This window comes from Eleutherodactylus coqui, chromosome 3 (genome assembly GCF_035609145.1).
Source record: "Eleutherodactylus coqui strain aEleCoq1 chromosome 3, aEleCoq1.hap1, whole genome shotgun sequence".
NCBI classification, from domain to species: domain Eukaryota; kingdom Metazoa; phylum Chordata; class Amphibia; order Anura; family Eleutherodactylidae; genus Eleutherodactylus; species Eleutherodactylus coqui.
In genome coordinates, this window is record NC_089839.1 from 247,947,068 (window position 1) to 247,965,703 (window position 18,636).

The 18,636-nt window shown below is 41.5% G+C and overlaps 1 protein-coding gene across 4 annotated transcripts in view; it reads left to right on the forward strand.

Moving 5' to 3' along the window:
- The window catches only part of LRRC39 (leucine rich repeat containing 39), a 21,903-nt gene continuing 3,267 nt past the window's right edge, over nt 1-18,636 (forward strand). Inside the window, exons 1-8 of one of the 4 annotated variants that reach the window (XM_066597234.1) lie at nt 1-204; nt 8,019-8,182; nt 8,991-9,096; nt 10,531-10,687; nt 13,239-13,375; nt 13,505-13,650; nt 13,724-13,876; nt 16,680-16,822. In XM_066597234.1, coding sequence (XP_066453331.1) covers nt 8,058-8,182; nt 8,991-9,096; nt 10,531-10,687; nt 13,239-13,375; nt 13,505-13,650; nt 13,724-13,876; nt 16,680-16,822 — 967 coding nt within the window. In that variant the 5' untranslated portion in view covers nt 1-204; nt 8,019-8,057. Of the gene's footprint in view, nt 205-2,902; nt 3,016-3,176; nt 3,244-8,018; nt 8,183-8,990; nt 9,097-10,530; nt 10,688-13,238; nt 13,376-13,504; nt 13,651-13,723; nt 13,877-16,679; nt 16,823-18,636 lie in introns of those variants that run through there. The other 3 variants (XM_066597230.1, XM_066597231.1, XM_066597232.1) reach the window with 3 other exon arrangements.

Here is an 18,636-nt window from a genome sequence, read left to right on the forward strand (position 1 = left end):
CTTCTACTACAGCATTTTACGTTGTAGACAACGTAGCAAGGAAATGAGGAGACGAGTATTCTTCTGAGGTGTCCTTGCAGACTACTGCAGATGTTGCTCTGAAATGGTATATTCAACCCTTCTGCTACAATTCTATTCTGAGCCCGGAAGCCCTGGATATAGGCGTGTCTCACTGAGCTGGACACAGTCATTAGTCAAATCTGGGTGAGTTACATTTACAGATGGCTAGAATTACAATTTTCATTTAATGGGATTGCCCAGTTGTAAACTATAGCCAATAAGTAGTAGATCGGCAGAGGTTCGTCGTCTGGGATCCCTGCATATTAACTGTTCACCTGATGGGTGTGCTCTTGCACTGAGCTGATTGTTGCAGGAAGCAGACAGCTCTGTTCTCTATGCAGTGGCCAGGATTGGTACTGCAGGCACAGTTTACATTCACTTTAAAGGGAACTTTGCCTGAAATATAAAGCCTGGCCACCTGCAGAAATCAGCTCAGTTCATGAGCACACCTACCCTACAAACAGCTGATGGAACTGGGTGGCAGACCGTACCGATCTACTATTGATGACCTGTACTGTGGATAGGGCATCAATGTTTTGGGATTTTCAGCTGTGGTAGGTAAGAACCCCTTGGAGTAATTAATGGTTCAATTTAAACAATAACAAGCTTTTATAATGATAATCACAGTTGTGGTCATACGTTTACACTCCCCAGGCAGAAAGTGTAAAGGCTCTTTTACACGCAATGATTATCGCTGAACTGATGACATTTTTGCATAAAATGACAGGTATAGATAATGGTTTTTAATCATCTCCATTTCCAGGTAAACTCAGTATGAGTTGCTTGCTCAGGTGGGCGTATGTTTATTAGTGGGATTATCTGTCTAGCAGGATTTCATTGTTTTCTCCTGGCATGAGTAAACAATGTGCTCATTATGTATGAAAGTCAAACAGAATCAGTACATTCAAGTCAGCAAGTTGCTCAAAAGACGGAACGAATTTCATTCAAATGGAATATTTTTTGAGCTGTCAAACAATGGTTTTTATCTGGGCTAAAAATCAGCGATGAACAAAAAGTGCATGACTGCCTGCGTTTACATGTAATGATTATTGCTCACTTTCGGTCATTTGAACGTATTTTAAGTGATATTGTTGCGTGTAAAAGGGCCTTAAGATATGTACCGTTTGTTTTAGATAAACACAAGTAATAAGACAAAACACATATGTTATTTTTAATGTATTTCAAATAAAACTACTATGTATCATTGAAGATCACGATCATTAACCCTTTAACTACCATACATTTTTTGGCCTTTTTTTCAAAAGCTAAAACTTTTTTGTTATTTTGCTATCAATATAGCCACATGAGGACTTGTTTTTTTTGCAGGAAAAGTTGAATTTCTTTAATGGTGCCATTTAATATTCTATATAAGTGTATTGTTTTTCTTTTTTAAGTTGCTTTTACATGCAAATGCGTTTTTTTTCAAGGGGTTCTGGTTTTGCAGTCTTCATAGTGTCATAAAAATTCCATACCACTACAACGATATTATGTTTAGAGATTTTTTTTAATGTTTTCCTACTTTATAAAAATGAAAAACCTAATAAAAAAATATATATATATAGACATCATATTTAGAACACCATAACTTTTGTTTTTCAGTTGATATTAGTGTGTTAGGGCTTGTTTTTTACAGGGTGACGTGTAGTTTTTATTGCTACCACTTTTTGGTGTATGCAACTTTTTAGATTACTTTTTATTCAGTTTGCATTGGAAGACGGGTTGACCAAAGAAACGCAATTCTGGCATTGTTTGTTTTTTATTTTACAGATAAGTAAACTTAGATAGTTTGGACATGGCAATGCCAATGATTATTTTTTAAATTGTATCAATCGTTTTGTAGAAAAAAAATTGGAGTTTATTTTTATAAATAATTTTAAGAATTTTATTTCACTTAACTACTACTTTTTTATTCCCTTTAGGGGACTTAAAGTCGCAATCATGTGATTGCTTCTGCAATATACTGCAATACTTCAGTATTGCAGTATATTGCAATTTTAACATTTACATATTAAGCCCTGCCACAGGCATTTTTCCATCCTTGCTCCCCTTACCTGATTGTCTGTCACACTCTGGATGTCTTGCCTTGTATTGCAGTCACTTCCATACAGTGCATCCCCCTGTCTGATGCTTAGCAGGCACCATCTTGATGCTGAAACTTCTCCCTGCTTTCCCTACTCTGTGCTATCAATCCTATGATGCATCAGCACAGCATCACATGCTATAGCCTGCACCATCTCTGCCTCCTGGGGACAAACTGCCATTACCATTCACCTAAACAAGCTTCAGATCATAAGCCTACAGTCAGGAGGATGAGCTGTGCTCTCCTTCATGATAACTGTGACAGGAGCTGTGTGATCATCAACAGTAAATTTGATAGGAGTGTCTGTGTCTCCCTCTAAAGAGCTATAGTGATAGAGTCCATGTAATAACTCACGCATATTATGCTATTTGCAAGACTGACTAATTTGAGAATACATAAACCCAAGTAAATCTTAGGTGGTCAGAACTGAGATCCCATAACCACCTGAGGAGATAGAGGATGAGAGTTTCAAATAGAAAGGAATAACTGACCAATATAACACAAGCTGATTTATATATCCTGGGGGGGATAGCTACATATTGGATGGGGAAAAAAACATTTAGTTGGAGTGGCCCTTTAAAAAAGGACTACAGTAGATATAAAGAACAACCATTATATATCTGGCTTCACTGGGGAGAGCGAAGTGTTATGAGGGACAGACCAGGCAGGGTATGTCCTGCACCACATTACCGTGATATGTATGCTGGGCCATTTATATCACTGGCACGTATAAAAATAGCCATACACTAAATAATCTTGTTTAGGCAGAATGGCAGCTGCTAGGAAATGGCTTTCACTGCTTACATGACTTTAGGAAACCATGGACAAAGGATTTCTCCACCGACGTGAAAGGTTATGAATTTGCACTTTTCAAGGTAATATTGACCATCTTAGTCTTATTTTCAACCATTGATAACACTGTTAAGAAAAAAAAATGTTTTTTTATTTTTTCTGGGCACAATTTTTCTGCTTCTTACAGTTTGGGCTGCTGATTCCAAATATGTGCTCAGATTTTGACTGTCAGCAACGGATTTACAGATAATAAGCTTTACAGTAGAATACAGAAGTGTAGATATAGTTGCAGTTAAAAGTTGTTATAAACAGTAAGTCCTGAATTGGGTAACATATAGTTATAAGTTTGACATTAGATCACCGGGTGGCAGGTGTATAATAATAGAGACCTTCTATAAGTGGCATGAAAATATGAGAAGTTAGATGCAATGTTTGCAGAAGTCACTTATTTCTTTTATGTCCGCCAGTGTTCTCCCTTGGAACATTCCAGAAGTAATCAGGTAGCATCGCAGGCATCTACTTTCCTTCATTCCGGTTTTCAATTGAATGTATATCCTGGTGAAATCTTTCACCATGCTCATGTGATTAGTCACTGTATCTCTCCGGGAAGTACTTTTAGACTGTTTTGATAAATAAGGTCCATAGTTTTAATGGTTAAGATACTATAACAAAATGATACAATACTAAAAATCATACTTTCTTATGATATCTATAACTTCATTATCTTGCCTGACAGATCATTTTGGTTGCTGTATCTGGATTCACCACCCTGAATATACAGGGGGTGGACAAAAATATGGAAACACCATACGAAATGCATGCCTTAAAATTGGTCTCTACATATCTTATTGAAATATGATATATAACCCTATGTAACTTAAGAGGAGGTAATATGACACAGATATTCACAGAAGTGAACATCTGCCCGAGCAGCAAGGTTCCATTGGTCAGGGCTTTGAGTCACTCAGCTACTGTTACCAGCTGGCTGCCAAAACCATCCAGAGCAGGGCAAGAGGTGAAGTAAACACAAATTTGGCAGGAAAGCTCTCAGCCGAGCAGGATTCAAAAGGGCAGCTCAGTGCTCATGATTAAATCCCATGCATTTCGTATGGTGTTTCCATATTTTTGCCCATCCCCTGTAGGTAAGAACCCTGTAGGTAAGAACACTGATTTTGACACAGGGAAATATACCCTTGTAACAGAGTGTAATTTGAAAATTAGTCTAATGTGAATATTTGTAACATGATTCTACTGCCACACTGGATGATGGACCCAAGATCTAGACCACACATGTAACAGGTATTTAACGACTGTGTGTAAAAACACTGCTCTATATTACCCCCTGAGACTCAGAACTCCAAGCAAGTCTGACAATGCCCCACGACATAAGAAGGATCTCAGCACAAATGTAGAGCTCTGACTACAACTGTCTAATATTTATGATTGTCTTTAGCAGCTTCTTTAATGTATCTGCTTCTGAGCACCTAAAAACATTAGGCTACTGGCAGGGGTGAACCTAGACTTTCTGCTGCCTGGCGCAAACTTTAAAACGGCGTCCCTCCACCTTCACTAAGTTAAACATTAATAACGCTGGCACGCCACATTTTCTACACTATCTCTATCGCATGGCAATTGCCATTCACTTTAAATAGAAGGCACACTATGGAAATTGCCTAGGCACACTACATTATCACTGTAGCACGATCTTGGTGGCGAATGCTCCAAGTATCAAGATATTTGAAAAAAAATATTTTCTGTAAAATCGTTGAATAAAATTAGACACAGACAGATATTATAATAATAAAAAAGTTTCTTATTTATAATGGGAGCCTTTTGGCAACATTTACTACTTTATGCTTACACAGTGAAATATGTCACAGCCTTCTGTCAGCCATATATGTCAGGAAAAACATGAATAAGGGCAGAAACAGATATAGGCCAACTCTATATCAGCTTACTACAGTTCACCGAGAGGCTATACAGGACTATATTACTTGCTGTGACCATACAGTTAAAATTTCCCAACATATACGTCAACATGCCCATAGACTTCAATGGGCAAACATATACCAAAAGGGCATGCCTTTGGCATATATTTGACCAACATATGTTGAGATTCCACAATTCTATTAAAGCACAGTTGATCTTATACAAATTGAAATGTATATATGTATTTTGAGACACTGAAGGAGTTAATCCTGGACGGTCGCTATGTTTCGCCTGGATTCAGGTATTATGCCCATTAGGTGAAGGGAGTTTGGGTTTCACTATGTGGGACAGGAAAAAAAACAGGGATGCAATATGATCTTCAGCAAAGGTAGTTGCTGGAGATGTTTTGTAAAACATGTTTGGGCCTGTTTTTTTTTTTTAATGGATGGCAGGCTTGGTAGTGGGGCTGTCCATTCCACTCCCTCCACTCCAGGTATAATTTTGGGGAGACAAGCTCCTCAGGTTCAGAGGCTGGCTGATAAGCAGGGCCATAAAGTCTGCAAAGCGGCAGACAGAGGAGAGGCCGGGTGCAGCTAGGAATGCTGGAAGATGCTGGTCTCAAGGATGCTCTATTCCTGACCCAGGAAAAAAAATGGACTTTGTGCAACTGTGTGGTTTTTCGTGTGGCCGCAGCGAGCCATACATATAGTCAGGGACGGACTCTGTATAGTAAGTGCTGGATAAGCAGAATTTGGTTTTATGCCTGAAGTTTAGGCTGTGTTTTGTTTATTTTTATGCTTTCTAATAAACACAGGCCAAGCCTGTATGGACTCTATATGCTGTTGTGGTCTCTGACTGACGTTCACACTGCAACCCCTCGCTCTACCTGAGCTGACTCTCCCACAGTATATATATATATATATATATATATATATATATATATATATTTAAATGGCAGTTACATCCGTGCAGTACTTACCCTATGCAGCCTACCTACAGAAACGTAGATATTTACACTTTACAAACACGGATAACACAAAACACACTAACTTCATAATAAGGAAACAAGGAGGAAACTGCCCCAAGACCTCTGACAAAGGATCCTTGCCTAAAATAGGGTTACATGCCCTGATGCGGATGACCCCACATCATGAACGTGAGGTGACCCTGACTTTTCCTAGATGGACAGGGAATAGTGGCAGAGATAGATGGCACACAAAATGTAAATGATATCTAAGGCACATGAAATACAAAGCAACTCAGATGTAATGTAGATGAACAGTAGACTTAGCTTAACTAGAGGACAGCAGATCAGAGCCCCTTTAGACCAAGACTCAGACAGAAGATAATCTGAAAGGGAGTTGTTGAGCAGACCAGATCTTCAAGCAGAATGATCAGACCAGGAAATCAGATCAAACCCAATGAATAACTGGCATCCTCCGTGAGAAGAAGCCAGAATATATGAGAACAGACAATCGAGATTGTCTGGCTGGGCTATCTCACGTTTAAGCCAACCAATCTGTCCATAGCAGATGTGTCACTGTTAGAGTCCAGCATCGAAATGACAGTAAGTATGCACTGTTGTGAGGCCGTTGTGGGCCAGGGCTGATGGCATGACATCACTTTGGACCCAATCCTCACACTGCGGTTGGCTGCCATGATAGGCAGACTTATTCAACTATTCCAGAGAAAGTAAGTACAGGACATGATGTGAAATTAGCCTTAGGGTGGTTTCACATCTGCACTGGGGATTCTGCTTTCCTGCTCCTTCCGGATAGCAAGAAAGGGAAATCCCTACAGGCGAACCGTTCCGTCTCTGGACAGAACTGAACAGCACTAGACGGACCCTATTGACTACAATGGGAATCACCTGCTTCCCGCTCAGCTGCCTGGGTTTTGGACAGAAGAATAAGTGCTGCATGGAGTTTGTACAAAGAAAGGGTTCAAAAGGAATCCTGTTATCATTGTGTCCCAAGAATATTTGGGGACCAGTCGGATCCTTGTTCTTGGGACCTGTGGGGTTCTCAGCAGTTGGACCCCCATTAATCAGCTAGTTATCCCCTATGCTGTGGATCAGCAATAGCTTCTTACAACCGCAATACCCCTTTAACTTTTTTTTTACCTTACATTTTAGGCAACTGGCTAAATGCTGCACCTGACAGATATAGGGTGCCTGCACACGAGCAGAATTTCAAGCGCGTGATTTTAGGCACATAATCCGCCCCAGACCGCAGCCAATATACTCCTATGAGGATCCGCAGTTGTCCCCAGACGGACGGATGTGTATCGCGTTTTTTCACGCGAGTGAAAAAATCTGCAACCTGTTCTAATTTTGGTCGGATCATGCGCGTGAAGCCTCCAATACAAGTGAATGGGTGCGTTTTTTCACGCAGTACATCCGCAGTGCAGCTGCGGATGGAGTCACTGGTTGCTATGACTACAGGAAGTAGGCATGGTAGGAGGCGTCCCAACACACAGCACAGAGCTTCACAGGCACATTTCAACTGCAGATCTGTCCTTTCAGTCACCTCATCCACCAGAGAGCAGCCAGCAGACACCAGCCAGGGTGCACCCAGTACCTCCTTTTTTTCCTGGGGGGCTCTTCCTCCTCCGTTACCGCAGTACGTCCGAAAAAAGTGACATGGATCAACCATGCCCACAAAGACATCTGCTCACCGGGTGAAAGCATGTTGCCAGAATAATTTAACAGTGCTCACACAAGCAAGAGGGACAAAACGGAGTCTGGGTGTTGGTTTTTCAGCTGTTTTCCAGGGAATGGGCAGTTCTCTAGGGGTTGGGTTTACAATAAGGGTGTCTTCCGGATTTTTCTGCGCGTTTTTTTCCGCAACACATCCGCGTATATCCGCGCATGATTTTTCACGCATCCGCACCTATCCGCAAGCACATTTAGGTACCATACGCGCGTGAAAATCCGCGAGTGGAATCCGGAACGCTCGTGTGCAGGCGGCCATAAGCGCTGCGGAATATGTTGGCGCTATACAAATAAAGTTTATTATTATTTATTATTATTATTATTATTATATAACAGGGCTACCTTCTCCCTTTGACTATTTCCAGTATGATTTGCATTGGTGACTGGTTAGACTTTGAAATGATACTCCTGGACACAGGCTTAAAATGTCTCTGTCGTCCACAGATACACAAGCAAGTACAGTCGTTGCCCTAAAGCTGGAACATGACAGCTGTGGTTTGCTTAGGGTCGATCTCTAATATCAAAGCTTTGTGGGAAAGCAGAATCCAGAAACACCAGGAAGAACTGAAAGAGGAGAGCGGCCGGAGAGGAAAGGCTTCGGTGGGAGAGTGAGTGAAAAGACACACATACATCATACCATGTGCTCAGTTGCATACATGGCTTAGTATATGCATTGTCCATGGTATATGTGACCACCGATATGTTCTGCCTACTGTATATATCGTGTTTCCCCAAAAATAAGACAGTGTCTTATATTAATTTTTGTTCAAAAAGGTTTAACTTTTTTACATGTATAGCTGCCTGGACACTATTTAAATGACTTTTTAAATTAACTGTTAGCAGGGCTTAATTTTGGAGTAGGGCGTATATTTCAAGCATCGTCAAAAAGCCTGAAAAATCATTTTGCATCCTCAAAAATTCTGGAAAATCATGGTATGTCTTATTTTCAGGGAAACAGGGTAGTTATTACAATAAATAGTCTGGGAAGGGACATATCTGTCTGGGACATTGCATCCTGTTGCAGTTTGTATGCCAATGATGCCAATCTGACGCTCTGCTAATGCCCCAGCAGAAGACCTGGTACAATGCCTCCTCCAGGGTAATAATCAAGGAAAAGTCCTCCTATGAAGTGAATGTTCTGTCTGTTCATAGAGGATAGCGGGGATATCTGACATCACTTTTGTTCTCCTGCACTAGATTTAGGAGCTAAACAAAAGGGTGCTGCTACTGGAGGAAGAGTATACTGAACATAGCCGCTGATTGCGTCTATGAATTGGTGCTTAGCGTGATAATCTTCACATTTGTGCTGATGCTTGATTTATTATGTTGCACATCAGGCAAGACTAGATTTAAACGGATTAGAATATTTGTGCTCATATGTGAATTTGTGATATGTGTCATCCTTCGGTGGAACAGAATCTCAAATGTATGGGAAGGTCGGATCCAGTTATCTAAGCTGAAAGAAAAGGTTTACAATGAAGATGGAAGATTGATCCTAAGGATAGAAAAGGAGGAGTGGAAGGTAAGTTATAGTTTAGAGGGGAGTTTTCAAAATAATAAAAACTTGTTTGAATAATCTCATAATTGTCATCTTCTATATATTTGTCGGTGTCTGTTTGTTGGACCATCGCGCACAAACTGTATGACGGATTGACCTGATATTTTGCACAGTATAATCTTGACCCGGAGAAGGTTATAGGCTAAAAAAATTCTGAAATGCTGTCTTGGCAATCTTATTTGCATTTTTTTTGCCTTTACTTGAATTTTAATGCAGCAACCCCCAAATTTGCTTCCCCCAATGGATTCTACAGACTCGATCTAGTATTCCTGGTTATTTCCAACAAGTAATTCCCACTAGAAGAGTCAGACTGAGCGCTGAAGATTTGTGTTTCAGGACTGATTTTTAGCCCCAGTCTAACCCTGGTGGAGCCACCAATCATTGGTCTATTTTGTCCTTCCTAATTCCTCCTTGGATGTCCGTGTGGATAATGATCTGTCCCCAGACAGGAGAACATGGAGCAAATTTATGAACACCGGTCCTCATATATCAACACTGTCTAACAGTAAATCAACAAACAGTAAAAAACAGTTTTTGGTGCCCACAGCAAGCAATCACAGAGCAGCTTTCGTTTTACCTCAGCACTAAGAGGATTAAATACTTTTGCCTATAGCAAACAATCACAGCACAGCTTTTATTTTACCTCAGCAGTATAATATATAGCAACCAATGACGGCGCAGCTTTCATTTTACCTCAGCAGAATAACAAATGAAAGCTGAGCTATGATTGGTTGCTATTGGCAACAAAAAAGGCTGAATTTTACTCAAATCGAACCAGAACTGGGGATTTGTATATGACACAAACAAACAGATTTTGTGTTTTAGATATAAGATGCCAAGCAAGCGAAATACCTGATTGGGCGGAAGGACAACAGCCGCACTTAGAGTAGCAGTGTCCTTCGACGTATTTATGCATACGTTCTGATATCACATTTTTTTAACTTAAAATGTCACGTTTGGTATTGCCCGCGTTCTGTATCGGGTACCTGGGCTACTTTATTTATATGTGTTTTGTTTTACTCAACAGTAGGAGATGGCCAGAACAGTTAGGCCGGAGTCACATCTGCATCGGGATCTCCGGACGGGGGTTCTGTCGCACATCTGGCCGCAAATACCAGAAGAAAAAGAACTGCATGCAGTGTTTTATCTTGCGTCCCAAAACTGGGCAGCTGGGCGGAAAGTGGGTAGACCCCACTATAGTCAATGGGGTCCGCCAGGCGATGTTCACTTCCATCCACAGACAGAACTGTTCGCCCATGGGATTCCCCTTTCCTGCATCCCGACCAAAGCAGGAAAGCGGAATCCCTTTAGGATGAATTTAAGATCCTTTTGCGATGAATCCATCCACTATAGCTATACATTTCATAATAACTCTGCTGTCCTCTCTCTTTCCTGCAGACACTTCCAGCATGTTTGGTGAAGTTAGCACAACTTCAAGAATGGCAATTACACCGCACAAGTCTGACCGCTATTCCCACCTTCATTGCCAACTTTAATAACCTACTGGTCCTGGACTTATCTCGAAATGTAATAGATAAAATTCCTCATGAGATTGGTGAGTTAGTGTACAGTTAAAGAGTTACTCCATATATTGTTACTTACGTGGGACTATCTTGTTATGTATCTAATATTTACACATTTTAGCCTGATGTGGTGAGGTTTGTTATCAAAACAACTCTGCCCCCATGTGCTTGCATTATGTAACTACATGCTATGCCTCACACTCACTCATCATCACCATAGCATCTACGGGGTGGGTTACGGAAAAGTAGCCTGGTCCCACACTCTTATGAAAGTAGTCTAAAAGATACATTTGCTGCCCATAGCAACCAATCACAGCGCAGCTTTCATTTTTTATACTGCTGAGGTAAAATATAAGCTGCACTGTGACAGGCAACACACTGGTAAGCTTGATGCTAGGGGCATTCTCCATAAGCCAATCTGTACAACAAACTTCACTGGAAAGTTATTTACCAGGAAATATTTTAATTAGATGCACTAAAAATAAAATAAAAGGCTTCTGAAAACTTCCACCAGTGTCCACAAACATAGGCCAATGGGGAACATGCAAAGGGACGTCCATGTTGGTTTGTTCTGAGTATTGTGTGTATTCGACACATTTGACGCCTTTACAATATAACTCCTGGGATGTGATTTCTTCTAGACCGCTGCAGAATTTGTTGGCACTATACAAATAAAAATTGATAATTTTAGGAAGTACCAACTACAAGTAGTATATACTATAAAAAAGTAAAAGAGTTAACCCCCTTCCCGCTCCATGACGTAAGGGTACGTCATGGGAGGCGGGTACTTCCCGCAAAATGACGTACCCTTACGTCATGGTGATAGCGCGAGATCATAGCAGATCTCGCGCTATCCCGCAGCGGGAGCCGGCTGTCACTAGTAGCCGGCGTTACGCTGCAACAGCGGGGAGCATCAGAGATATGCGTACAATACATTGAATGCACTTTTTATCCTGCACGGCAAAAAGCATAAAGAAAAATGCTAAAAAACTAAGGCAAAATGCTAATTTTTAGCATTTTGCCTCCCATAAAACGCAATAAAAGTGATTTAAAAAAACCTATGTACCCTAAAAATGGTACCAGTGAAATCTACAGTTCGCCACACAAAAAAACAAGCCCTCATACGGCCGCGTCAACGAAAAAATAAAAAAGTTATGGCTTTTGAAAAATGGAGATGGAAAAATACCAAAAATCGCTTGGTCCTCAACCCCAAAATAGGCCATGTCATTAAGGGGTTAATATAAGCTTAGAGGACCCTTTGTGACCACAAAGCTTTACGGCCTGTCCTGTAAAGGTAATACATTGGAATGGTATTTGCTGTGGACTTTTGAGTGCTGTTGGTTATCATTCATGTGGTGACCATCGTGGGCCTTCTACCAGCTCCAAAGAATACATTATGGTGTGCAGAGCATATATGCTACTATAAAGGGCAAGTAATCATGCTTAACCCTTTCCAATCCAATTTGTATCCTGTTTTTTCTAGGGGGCTTACTCTTTTTCTGCCATTATACAACGGCGCTATATGCTGGCTAAAGCCAGTACTGCATGAGCTGACATGTTGGATAGGCTCTGACAGCAGAGAGGCTGGCAATACACAGTAAGAGAACCCCAACGGATGTCTTCCAACATCAGAGCTGTACAGCCTTAAATCATGATGTCTTCAGAGGTCAGACAGTGGATTGGAAAGGGTTAATAATTAGAGATGAGCGAACGTACTCGGTAAGGTCGATTTCGCAATCGAGCAACGCGATTTTCAAGTACTTCACTACTCGGGTGAAAAGTACTCGGGGGCGCTGTGGGTGAGTGGGGGGTTGCAGAGGGGAGTGGGGGGGAGAGGGAGAGAGAGAGAGCTCCCACCTGTTCCGCGCTGCTACCCCCCGCTCCACCACGCCACGCCCCGCCCCCCGGCGACCCCGAGTACTTTTCACCCGAGTAGTGAAGTACTCGAAAATCGCGGTGCTCGATTGCGAAATCGGCCTTACCGAGTACGTTCGCTCATCTCTATTAATAATGTATAAAATATGCAATCAGGATAAAAAGAAAAAACTCACTTTTGCGCTCCGTCAGACTTTATCAATGTATATGGGGATCTTACTTGTTAGGGGGTGCCTGGACTCCTGGCACCCCTTACATCCAAGAGAGCAGAAACTCCAATAGAGAAGGCGTATTCCTGTAGGCTAATTTATTGCATTTAAAACAAATTAGTGGTGCTGCGACGCGTTTCGGCTTATACCAATCCTGTTTCTACTGTATTTCCACACACCATTGGAGCGCCGCTTCTGACCTATATTGTTCTAATAATGTATAAAAGTTAGTAACATTTTTTCATAGAATTTAACTTTCATTCCTGAAATAAGGTTAGAAGATGAGAACAGCGATACAGCTGCCGTGGACTATGTCCCGGTCTTTTTAATCTGCATTATGTTTTTGGTTTTATGTCTAAATGAATATTAATGCGTTATCAGTCAACAGGGTATCTTCATATCTGTAACAACTAAATAGTAAAACTAGCCCAAACAGTATACACTTTTGCTTAGACAATCATTTTTTGATTTGGTCATCTTTGCTTTCTAACATTTTTAGGTAGGCTCACTAAGCTCCGTGAACTTCTTCTTAGTTATAACCGAATAGCAGAGGTCCCGGCAGAAATAAGTGGCTGTGAAAATCTAGAAAGATTGGAACTCGCCGTGAATAAAGACCTATCAGAGCTCCCCTATCAGGTAAGAGAACAGGCAGCGCTATCTGCTCTACCAGCATGATGTGCATTACAATATAACCATGCAATATTCGGCTGCCTAGTGATGTATTAGAATAGCCCCTCAGAATAAGAAGGCTTATCCCGTCTACAGCTCAGTAAACTGACCCAGCTGACACATCTGGACCTGAGTATGAATCAGTTTTCGACCATCCCGAAGGCAGTCTTAGACCTCCCTGCACTGGAGTGGCTGGACATGGGTAGCAATAAATTAAAGACGTTACCCCAAGATATAGACAAGTGAGTGCAGATCCGTTAAGTACTACCTGGCCTTTGTGTGAAATGACTGCTCATGATGGTTGTCTTAATACAGAATGCAGGGGTTGCACACCTTATGGCTTCAAAGGAACGAAATTTCCCAGCTGCCCGATTCTATCAGACTTCTACAGAATCTCAGTACGCTTGTGCTAAGCAATAATCGGCTGCGAGAAATCCCAGCTTGCCTGCAGAGCTTGGAGGATCTTAGGTAAGCGAATGTGGAAGATCCACCATGTTGTAGCAGGTAACAGCATTATGTTAGTGCAAAGTGAAACCCAATAGAAGCTTCTTAGTGTTTAGTAATTTTTTTTTAGAATATGTATTAACCCCCGACAGTTCCGGTTCATTCAACAGGAAAAGGATATTACACTTTTGTATGAACTGAGCCAGAGGCGTAACTTGAAGCTCCCGTGCCCCGATGCAAAACCTGTAACAGGGCCCCCAACTATAATGCTTTACTCATAGTACTGGGTTCCCTATATGGAGAAGAGAGGCCTTATGGGCCCCCTAAGGCTCCTGGGCCTGGGTGCAACCGCATCCCCTGCATCCTCTATAGTTACGCCCCTGAATTGAGCTCATTGTACTTCAGACGGCTGTAACGTCAGTTCTTTCAGTGCGACCAACATGCCAAGATTCTTGACATTAAAATAACACCAAAAGCATGTCTATAGCACTTAGAGAAGTGGAGCTACATCCGTTTGAAGTAGGGTCAGAAATACTGAATTTACAGCTGTCACTTTTTACCGAGTGAACACAGCAGGGAGGGAGGGGAGACAAGCAGGCAGCAGAGAAGATTTGTGATTCTCCTGTATATCTCTCTGACCCTGGGATGGGGTGACATGAATTTTTGTTCACATCATTACTCTCACATCAATCAGAGAGCATATTTGCTCTCTGATTGTTACGTTTTTTTTCCAGAAAAAGAGTGAAAATATGAGCACTTGGTCATCTAATCCATGGTATCTCAACTTTTTACAGAATAAATGATGGTGTGCGTTAAAAATGCTGCAGAACGAGCTTGAAAACGTTGTTCCAAAATGTTGTAAAAGAAGCGTTTTTACAAATGCCTGTGTGAGACTGGCCGTAGGGGGTTAAACCATTCAAACAAAAAGTATTCAGAAGTTGCATTTTATATATAAGTACAGCTGCATGAATGTTTACCCACCGCAGGTGCTTTCCTTAGCCAGCATGGAATAATGTAGTACTGGATTAAGCTGAATCAGCCACAATTTCATGATATTGTCAACCTAAGCGTTGGCCTATAGTCACTGAATGCTGCAGTAATAACTCATGGCTTTGGCCCACAGTATAGCACACTATTCCCCTTGTTCCTCATTAGGCATAGGCATCTGTGCAGTATGGCATATACGACTCGTATTAGATTCAAATGTGACCGGCACGTCGATGCCTGTGATGAATATGGGGTAAAGAAAGCAGAACGCAATTTTTGTAGTTTTTATGGAACAAGCAGCATGAACCACTGGCTACAAATAATAAGAACCTATTGATGAACTACCGTATATAGCAGATTAAACCTTTACAGTAAATGCTTCCTCGCTATAGTTTATTATTTACAATAAGAGGTATATGTATAGATATCAGTTTAGATGTGCGTTCAGGATAGAGGGACAGGAGACTAGACTATCAGAGGAGGCCACTGATGGATCTGCTAGTTAATGACATTCTGCAGTTTGTTATACACAGTGATATATAGCAGCTGCAGAAACCAAACTGTGCAAAATCTTTAAATTGAACTCTGTTGTAAAAATGTTTTTTCAGCTCAAAATGACACACATTTAAGTAAAACAATACCCCAAAAGTGTTCATAGCCTTTCTGAGGACCTGTCACAAGGGAACATGCTGCATTCCTTTACAGTCCTGTTCTCGCTGATTCCATCAGTTTTTATTTAGGGTTTAGCCCCCTTGGTTCATCCACAATGGCTTCTGCTACTTTCAGAATCTAGTGTCAGTGACGGCCCGATGGCAGTAGACTAGTGTTGGCTCTGAAAGTAACAGGAGCCACGGCTGCCAAAAGGCTGGGGGGTATAAAACCAAAATAAAAATGTTGATAGATAAGCAGGGCGGGGGGTGTAAAGTTATGCAACCCGTTCCTCTTGTCAGAGGATGTGACAGGTCCTCTTCAAGCTCCTGAGGTCAGCCCCAGATAGTACGACAGACCCTATAAGTGCTGCTATACAGTCAACAATATAGCCATTAACTGAAATAGTACATGCACTATTCTGACTGACACTGATATAGGTCTATGGTTAAAGGAGTTGCCCAGTTGCAAACTATTGATGGGCCTATCTGCAGGAAAGGCCATGAATAGTAGTTCAGTGGGGCTCTGCTGCCCAGGACCTCCGCCGAGCAGCTGTTTGTTGGACCAGTGCACTGAGATGATTTTTGCAAGAAGCAGACAGCTCTGTTTCCACTGCAGCGGCAAGGCTTGGTATTACAGGCAAAGTTTCAATTTGCTTCATTGGCAACTTGGCCTGCAGTAACAAACCTGGCCACTGCAGTGTGAACGGAGGTGCCTGCTACCTGCAGATATCAACTCAGTGCATGCGCACACTGCGGTCTAAAAAAACAGCTGGTCAACAGGGATTTGGGGTGGCTGACTCAATCTACTATTAACAGACTATCCTTAGAATAAGCCCATCAATATTTTGCAACTGGACAACCCTTTAACTATAGGAGAAACTAATGGATCATAAAGATTAGTGATCCACTATGCCCCATAATATCCTTCTCTATCATCAGTTACCTTTTCCACTGAAGTTCTCTACCCAAGACTGCCACCCAGTGAAACAATATTTCATTTCCCAGCCTTTACTGTAGGAATGACAGCTGGAATCACAGGGTTGCTAGTGTTTGGATTTGTTCCTGGGGCTCGTGTTGTCCACACTGTTTCACTGAGGTCAGCCTATTATTTGTCCATGAAGTAAACTACAGAGGGCTATATAATTAGATCCAGATATGGCGCTATTAGTCAATAACTTCTCTTCTAACAGGTTTGTAAACTTCAGGGATAATCCTCTGGAGCTGGAAGTCTCGCTACCCCCAAGTGAAGATGAGGAAGAAGACGAGAGAGAGATGTTCGGATTACAGTTCATGCATACATATATTAAAGAGAGTATAAGGGTGAGGAACAGAGGTATGGTCTGCGTATAGGTTATATGCAATCAATGATAACATATGATAAAGTATATTAAACAAGATGGTAAAGATCGAGACATTTTTAAAAAAGCCTTTGAACCTGTGTCACTGTAACACTGGATGGAGGGAGATTGGTGGTGGGGACGTCACTTGAAGCACAGCGCCGTACATTTCATAGTGGCTGTGCCTGGTATAGCAGCCAAGTCCTATTCAGTTGACCAATGAAAGTCACATCACAGGAGTGAGAAATGGCCATAATACTCAGCCAAGCACCATGGCTTCTTTAATCAGCTGAGAAGTGGGGGTCCTGAGTGGTGGACACCCACCGGTCTGAAACTGATGCCCTATCGTGAGGTAGGTAAAGTCCCCTGAAGCAAGCCCCAAATCATGACTGACTCCTAGAGTGATGTCACATCATGAAGTTTTCTTAGCAGACTGTTTTTGCAGGATGGTTTACCATTGCCTTCCCCAGTCATCTTTTACGCCCCCACCAAGCTGGGTACTCATTTTACCGACCTCGGAAGGATGGAAGGCTGAGTCAACCTTCAGCTGGCTACTTAAACCATGGACAGATCATCAAAATCTTAGTTTTGGAAACTCTTCAAGAGTAGAATAGGCACAGGGGAGGGAGCGTTATCTGAATAGACATTACGAAACCATGCTACTCTCCACAAAGTAAAACTTTTTAGGGTGGTTAAGCAACTGAGGCCACCTTCACAAGGCTGCCTAAATAGTTTTATTTGCATGTATCTACAATTGCAAGAAAAGTAAGCAAACCTGTAGTAAATTACCTGGATTTCTGCATTAAAGGGCCACTGTGGCAAAAACATACATTTCTATCCGATTGCCTGGAGGTATTCTATGTGTGTTGCGGTCAATTTCCTTTACTGCAGCCTCCTGTCTAATGCGTAGCGGGCACCATATTGAGGCTGAGATTATTTCCTTTCAGTTTCACATCTATCCCATGATACATTACCACAGCATTAGCTGACACTATACAATGTTTGCCTCGTTGCAGGACAGTTTAATTCTCATTACCTTCTATACCCAACCTTAACAAGCTACAGACAATAAGTATATAGTAAGGAGTGTGAGCTGTAATCTTCTCTATTATGGCTGTGTGACAGTAACTCTGATGCCCTCCAGGCAGTTTTTGTAGCAGGGATCATGTAACAGCATCATAGACTCAGAAATTGACTAGTTTCCAACCACATAATACCAAGCAGATCTGAGCTGATCAGAACTGAGATCACATGACCATCTGAGGAAAAAGAGGCCAAGAGTTTCAGCTACAAAGAAATGACTAAGATAATACTAACCAACTTATATATACTAGGGGGCTAGCTCTATAGTGAATGAAGAAGATTACCAGAGTGGCCCTTTAATTGCTAATAAAATGTGGATTTTGTTATTTAGATCATAAATTACAGACAAACACAACTGAAAGAAGTTAATAAAGCACAAGCAGTTGTACCATTTATGCCTTTTATTAGGCACGCCGAGTAAACCTCCGCAGTGCAAGGAGGAAAAAAAGTAAGTGAACCTCTGTGTTAATGGCTTCTCCAGGAGCTAATGGGCAAAAGGTGCTTCAGTTAAGGAGATGAGATTGTAAATGTGGGTATTGTAACACATCAATCAGACCACATTTTATTAGTAAGCAATGTAGAAATCCAGATAATTCCCGAGGGTTCATTTACTTCTTTATGTATGTACTGCTTTATTTTGCATGATACTGAAGTTATATTGTCATTCGCTTAACCCCTTAACGACCGCCAATACGCCTTTTGACGGCCTATGTATGAAGAGAGATCG